General features: G+C 52.0%; 1 protein-coding gene across 1 annotated transcript; it reads right to left on the reverse strand.

The window, feature by feature from the left end:
• Positions 1 to 3,373: 3,373 nt before the first annotated feature.
• Positions 3,374 to 5,793, reverse strand: LOC140182297 (uncharacterized). Its single transcript, XM_072228455.1, has 3 exons — positions 5,150 to 5,793; positions 4,538 to 5,108; positions 3,374 to 3,910 (listed from the first exon to the last, which is right to left on the reverse strand). Exons 1-3 carry the CDS (start codon positions 5,791 to 5,793, stop codon positions 3,374 to 3,376), a joined length of 1,752 nt encoding a protein of 583 aa, XP_072084556.1.
• Between the last annotated feature and the right edge of the window lie 759 nt (positions 5,794 to 6,552).

Here is a 6,552-nt window from a genome sequence, read left to right on the forward strand (position 1 = left end):
TTCATATTTGAAAACTGTTCGGTAAGTCGGTTACCGGACGGTTCAGGTCAGGATCAGGGGTGAAGGAAGGGGTTCGTCTGATCATGGTCTTCCAGTCCGAGAGGTCCCGAGCACTTCGTGTGAGGGGGGTGCCACCTGCAAAGACACTCCGACGCTCTTGTCAGAATACGTGCAGGCGGAATGAAGGTGGCGTAGGGATGTGACGTACCTTGGGGGAAGAGCCAGTCTTCCCCTTATATACATGTCAGTATTGGGCCCCTCTGGAGGGCAGGCCCATATTCCCAAGGACGCTGTCCCATAGCTGTGGGAGAGCCGTACGGGACGCGTGTCCGGGTCGGTTGAGAGGCGAGTAGTCGGGTCGGGTGGAGCTCGGGTCGGGTTGACCGTAACAGTGCCCCCGACGCGTTAGTGATGGTCGTGAGGCAATCGGTGGCGCGTGGTGTTCTTGTTCGTGTGTTGTCACCGAGTCGGCTGACCGTGGGAGAGGCGTGTTTCTTGTGCGCGTGTCTCTTGGTCTGCTGAGGCGTTCGTTCGCCGCTTCGTTCTTCGCGCTGAGCATTAAATGCTCATAATGAGTTAAAACCCCGTGCGTAAAGGCCATTTTGCCCCTATCTCTTTTCGCGCTCCTTATGGTGGTTTTTAAACAGTTTCTTTCTCTTTTCCTCCTACCCTTGCCATTTTCACTTTCCTCTCTCCCTGATATCCAAAATTCCTTGTTCGAGCCCTCTCGTGCCTTCTTTTTTCTCTCAAGTTCCTGCAACCAATTCAGGTAATTTTCGCTTCCTCTTCCCTTGTGTTTATGCTATGTTTTACTGCTGCGTAGTTGTTGTTTGCGATTGTTGCATGCTTGGTTTGCTTTAGCCGAATGACCTTCCAGTGGTGGGGTAGGCGAATTAAGGGAGGGGTACCATTCCCGGATAGGTTTTAGGTGATTTGCGTGATAGGCGTAGCTTTTAACTATTCTTGGCCATGATCTGGGTTTGAAAAGGCATAGTTTCTGGGTTTCTATGGACTCCCGACCTCATAGTCTAACGGAGTGGTACCCCGATGTAGGTATGCCTCACATCGTTTCCCGGTCTTCTGGATCTGGCACGGCCTACGACCCGTACGCCTGGGTGACTGACGATATAAGGAGCTCGCCCAACCAAATGGACTTGGAGGAGTTGACCGAGTTCCGGCAAGCCGGCTACTTGTGTGGGGGGACTGACGAGGAGGCCAACTACGAGGCCATTGTCCCTGCCCCCCATGAGCGTATTTATGAGCTCAACTTCCACTCTCCTCGTGTCCCCGATTGGATTTGGTTTTACAAGTCCATGTTCACACAAGTTGGCGTTCGGATACTGTTCTCCGACTTTCAAATGGCGCTGCTGAACCCGATATCCGTCCCCCCTTCTCAGCTTCATCCGAACAGCTGGGCCTCGATCCGCTGCTTCGAAATGGTTTGCGAGCATCTGGAGCTGCCGGTGTCGGTGAACGTCTTCCTCTTCTATTTCAACCTTACCAACCCTTCCAAACAGGGGAAGGCGAGGAAAGGGTTTCTCTCTTTCCGTTCCGCCCAGGGTAGGAGAATATTTGGCCTTTTTGAGGACTCCTACCATGGTTTTAAAGATAAGTATTTCAAAGTTTGTCCCGTCAAAGGTCGTCACCCCTTTTGGTTGTCGTTAGAGGGGGAGCGCCTTATCCAGACTTATTGGAGTTTTGGTGCGGGGTCGAACCCTTTCATCAAGGTGACGTACAAGAGGTTGTCGCCTGTAGATAAGCAAATAGCTGACGTACTTTTTGCCATTTTTGAAAAGAACCCCGTGAACCCTCATCTTCTTATGGGTGAACGGGAGGCCGCCAGGAGCTATATTCGTGAGTTGTCTTCTTTGTTTGCCTATGTTTCTTTGTTGTTGCTTTTCTTTCCCGATCTAACGACTAATGCGCCTGTTGTTTGTTGCAGTGGAAATGTCTGCCACCATGACTGGTCTTGAGAATCTGATGAAGACCTTTTTTGAAGCGAGTGATGACGAGAATGCCGAAGAGAAGGATGCCGGTAAGTCGGAGGGTCCTTCAGGGGAGAAGGAGAATCAGGCTGTGCCTTCTCCCCAGGATGCCGACGTGTCGGGGAAACAGGCTGCAGGGGTCCATGCTTCCCCTACTCGTGAGGAAGGGCCCGCTGAAGGGCACGCGTCTCTCATCCCCCAGCCGGATAGTGACGTGGAGCTCATCCATACTCCCAAGAAGCAAAGGATGTCTTCCAGCCCGGAAGGGGCCCTTACCATAATGGAAAGGAACTTTGATGCTACCAAATTTATTGACTCACAGTTGATACCCGGGATAGAGGAGCATTTTCATGAGACCGAGCTGTCCGGGCAGGCGAGGTGGATGTACCGCACCTTGCTTCGTGGGGCCGTGATAGCTCGGAAGGCTGAATTCGAGTTATCGGGGATGGAAGCGCTCCGGAGGAAGCTTGAGTCCTCTGTTAAGGCGAACAATAACTTCAAGGCCCAAGTTGAACTCCTCCAGGGTCAGCTGTCCGAGATGGGGGGAAAGCTTAGCACTACTGAGGAGAAAGCGTCATTTGTTGCAGAGAGGTTGAAGGCGTCTGATGAGACCGTGGCCCGGCTTCTTGAGCGTGAGATGACCTTGGAGGGTCAGCTGAATGCCGCTCAGGGTCGGGTTGCCGCCTTGGAGAAACAGCGGGAGCAGGCCGTCTCAGAGGCGAAAACCGCTAAAGCCGAAGCCGCAAAGCTTAAGAAGAAGCTTAAGGTGACCAAGGAGCAAGGGAAGAACGCCATCTCGATGACCGAAGATGCTCTGAAGGCTCAGCTAAAGATCGCAGCTCCTGATTTCGACACGTCGTCAATTGGCGTTTTCAAGACTATCCAGGACGGAAAGATTGTTGACATGCCGAGGAAGTGAGGTCTTGTAACTTAGGATATTTTGTAACGCATTTGCTGAACAACTTATTGCTCGTTTTTTGTTTTGACTCTTTATAAGTTATACTTATTCAGTCGTTTGGCCGGGTTGCCGTTTGCTATATTCGTTGTCGTTGTTTCTTTCGGGGGTGGGCTCGCGCCCGTTTTCCCGTTTTATGTTTGTTATGGCTTGGATCGCCGTGGTCGTGTTGTCGTCGTAGTTGGCTTTGGCCATAAGGAAGGTGGCCCCCGGGGTGATCAATCCCGGTCTGCCGTTTTAGGGGGCGCTCGTGCGCGGCGCATATAGGAAAGTAGTGGACAAGTACGAAAATTTTTGACAAGTATGAGTTAGTCGTTAGCTAAACAAATTAATCAATATGGCGAGCATTTGATAAAATAAAAAGACAGATCCTCATGCGAACAAGGCGAGTATTTACTATTTGTTCGGGTTCTCAGGTCGGCGAGTTGTCTGGTCATGAATAGAACCTTCTTAGGCTACCCGTATTCCATGTTCTGGGTATTTCCTTGCCGTCGAGTCTTTCGAGCTTGTAAGCACCTTTGCCGAGTACCTCCCTTACCCTGTAGGGACCTTCCCAATTTACCGCCAGCTTGCCTTCGCCTGGGGTCGGGACGCCGATGTCGTTGCGTCGCAGGATGAGGTCCCTTTCCTCGAAATCTCGTTTGAGGACTTTTGCGTTGTAGCGCAGGGCTATTCTTTGTTTCAGCACCGTTTTTGATAGGTGAGCCATCTCCCTTGTTTCCTCAACCAGGTCCTTTTCAACCGCTTCGCTCATGCCCGCGAGTAGTAGTCGGGGGCTCGGTTCGCCGATTTCGACTGGTATCACCGCCTCGACCCCGTATGTTAGGCGAAAAGGAGTTTTCCCCGTAGCGCTTTGCTCGGTTGTCCGGTAAGACCATAGGACGGAGGCGAGTTCGTCAGCCCATGTTCCTTTCTTATTGTCTAGGTGCTTCTTTAGACCAAGAAGGACGACTTTATTTGCGGCCTCTACCTGCCCGTTTGTTTGGGGATGTTCTACCGAGGAGAACTTCTGCTTTATCCCTAGGCCAGAGAGGAACTCCATGAACTTCTTGTCCGTGAACTGGGTCCCGTTGTCTGAGATAACGACCTCCGGGATACCGAAACGGGTTATCACCTGCTTCCACATGAACTTCCGATAGTTGGAGGACGATATCGTAGCCAGCGGTTCAGCCTCCACCCATTTGGTGTAGTAGTCAATGGCGACAATGAGGTATTTGACTTGTCCTGGGCCGACCGGGAAAGGCCCCAGGAGGTCGACTCCCCATTGTGCGAAAGGTCGAGTAGTCGTCAGAGAGTTTAGCTCGGAGGCCGATGCCTTGTGGAAGTTGGCGTTTTGTTGACACTTTATGCACTTTTTGACAAATTCCTTTGAGTCCTTCATCATTGTCGGCCAGTAGTATCCTGCTCGGATGAGCTTCCTTGCTAGGGCTTTGCCCCCGATGTGGTGTCCGCAACACCCCTCATGGACTTTTCTAAGCACGTAGTCCGTCTGGTCAGGGTGCAAACACTTCAATAGGGGCTGGCTGAGTCCCTTTTTGAATAGTTGTCCCTGTATGATTGCGTATCTGGCCGCCTCCCTTCTTAAGGCTTTGGATACTTTCTCATCTTCAGGTAACTTGCCGAGCTCCAGGAAGTTGGTGATGGGGTCTAGCCATGAGGGTCTCGACTTCGTCAAGTGGAGGGCGACCGTTGGTTCCTTCACCATGCCTTGGATAAGGGACCGGTTACCCGACCCTGGCTTTGTGCATGCCAGCTTAGACAGGAGGTCCGCTCGTGTGTTTCTTTCTCTTGGGACGTGTTGGACGATGACCTCCTGGAACTGACTCGTTATTTCCTTAACCTTTTCCAAGTATTTTTGCAGGAGGGAGTCCCGGGCTTGGTAGCTTCCGTTCACCTGCGAGGTGACAACTTGTGAGTCGCTGCATACTTCGACCTTTGTCGCTCCGACTTCCCGAGCTAGTGTCAGTCCGCCCAAGAGAGCTTCATATTCTGCTTGGTTGTTCGACACTGGAAACTTGAACTTAGTCGATTGCTCATAGATGACCCCTGCAGGGCTTTCTAAGATGACCCCTGCTCCCCCGGACATTTGGTTGGAGGCCTCGTCAACGTGGAGCCTCCACCGTGTGCCCGTTTCCTCGGGGGGTCCCCCGTCACCTCTACCAGAAAGTCTGCCATTGCCTGGGCTTTGATTGCATGTCGGGGTTCATACCGTAGGTCGTATTGGGAGAGCTCGATGGCCCAGGTCATCATCCTACCGGCCAAGTCAGGTTTTTGCAGTACTTGGCGAATCGCCTGATCCGTCCTCACGACTATACGATGGCTCTGGAAGTATTGTCTTAACCTTCGGGAAGAGACTAGGAGCGCCAGCGCCAGTTTTTCCAGCTTGCTATATTTCAATTCTGGTCCTTGGAGGACCCTGCTTACGAAGTAAACGGGTTGTTGGGTCTTCCCTTCTTCTCTAACGAGCACTGTGGCAAGTGCTTCCTCGGTTACTGATAAGTAGAGGTAGAGCGGTTCTCCGGCCTTGGGTTTTCCGAGAACTGGGGGTGCCGCTAAGATCTGCTTGAAGTGGCTGAATGCCTCTTCGCATGCTGGGGTCCATTCGAACGTCATTCCTTTTTTCATTAGATTGAAGAAAGGCAGGGCTCTTGCTGCTGACGCGCCGAGGAATCGGGATAAAGCCGTTAACCTCCCGGCAAGTCGTTGGACGTCTTTGATACAACCCGGGCTCTTCATCTGGAGAACCGCTCGACACTTCTCGGGGTTGGCTTCCACTCCTCTTTGAGTAATCATGAATCCCAGGAACTTTCCGGCCTCCATGGCAAACGCGCACTTGAACGGATTAAGCCTCATTCCGTGTTACCGTAGGGACGAAAAGATGCCATCAAGATCGCTCAAGAGGTCGTCGGGTCGTGTGGTCTTTGCGAGTATGTCATCCACGTAGACTTCTACTGTTTTGCCTATAAGTTCACTGAATATCCTATTCATCAGCCTTTGGTACGTGGCCCTAGCGTTTTTCAAACCAAAAGGCATTACCTTGTAACAATAGATTCCCCCTGGCGTTATGAACGCCGTTTTTTCCTCGTCGGGTCGGTGCATCGGTATCTGATTGTATCCTGAGTAGGCATCCATGAAGCTCAGATACCGGTACCCCGCCGCTGCATCGACGAGTGCGTCGATGTTAGGTAGGGGGTAGCAATCCTTGGGACACGCCTTGTTGAGGTCAGAGTAGTCCACGCACATTCTCCATCTCCCGTTGTGCTTTTTAACCAGGACCACGTTCGACAACCAGGTTGAGTAGTCCAGTTCTCGGATGAATCCTGCTTCTAGGAGGCTGGCCGTCTGCCTGGCTACCTCTTCTGCCCTTTCTTGTGACATTTTTCCTCTCCTCTGGGCCACTGGCTTGGTTCCCGCCTTGACGGCCAGATGATGCGATATGAGTTGGGGATCTATCCCAGGCATATCAGCAGGCGTCCAGGGAAAGAGGTCGGCATTAGCCCTGATCATTTCCATCAAAGGCTCCTTCATCTCATGGGGGAGGTTCCTGTTTATGAATGTGAATTTATCGTCCTCCTCGCTGACCCTGAACTTTTCCAAGTCTCCTTCTGGCTC

The sequence above is a fragment of the Arachis hypogaea genome, chromosome 19 (genome assembly GCF_003086295.3).
Source record: "Arachis hypogaea cultivar Tifrunner chromosome 19, arahy.Tifrunner.gnm2.J5K5, whole genome shotgun sequence".
NCBI classification, from domain to species: domain Eukaryota; kingdom Viridiplantae; phylum Streptophyta; class Magnoliopsida; order Fabales; family Fabaceae; genus Arachis; species Arachis hypogaea.

Bases quoted from the DNA above. Each gene is read 5' to 3' on its own strand.
- LOC140182297 (XM_072228455.1), bottom strand. From the start codon at position 5,793: ATGAGGCTTAATCCGTTCAAGTGCGCGTTTGCCATGGAGGCCGGAAAG. The intron at 5,109-5,149 runs GTATGAACCCCG...AGGCAATGGCAG, and splicing joins CTCTCCCAATACGACCTACG to ACTTTCTGGTAGAGGTGACG. The intron at 3,911-4,537 runs GTATCCAAAGCC...ACAAACGGGCAG, and splicing joins AGTTACCTGAAGATGAGAAA to GTAGAGGCCGCAAATAAAGT.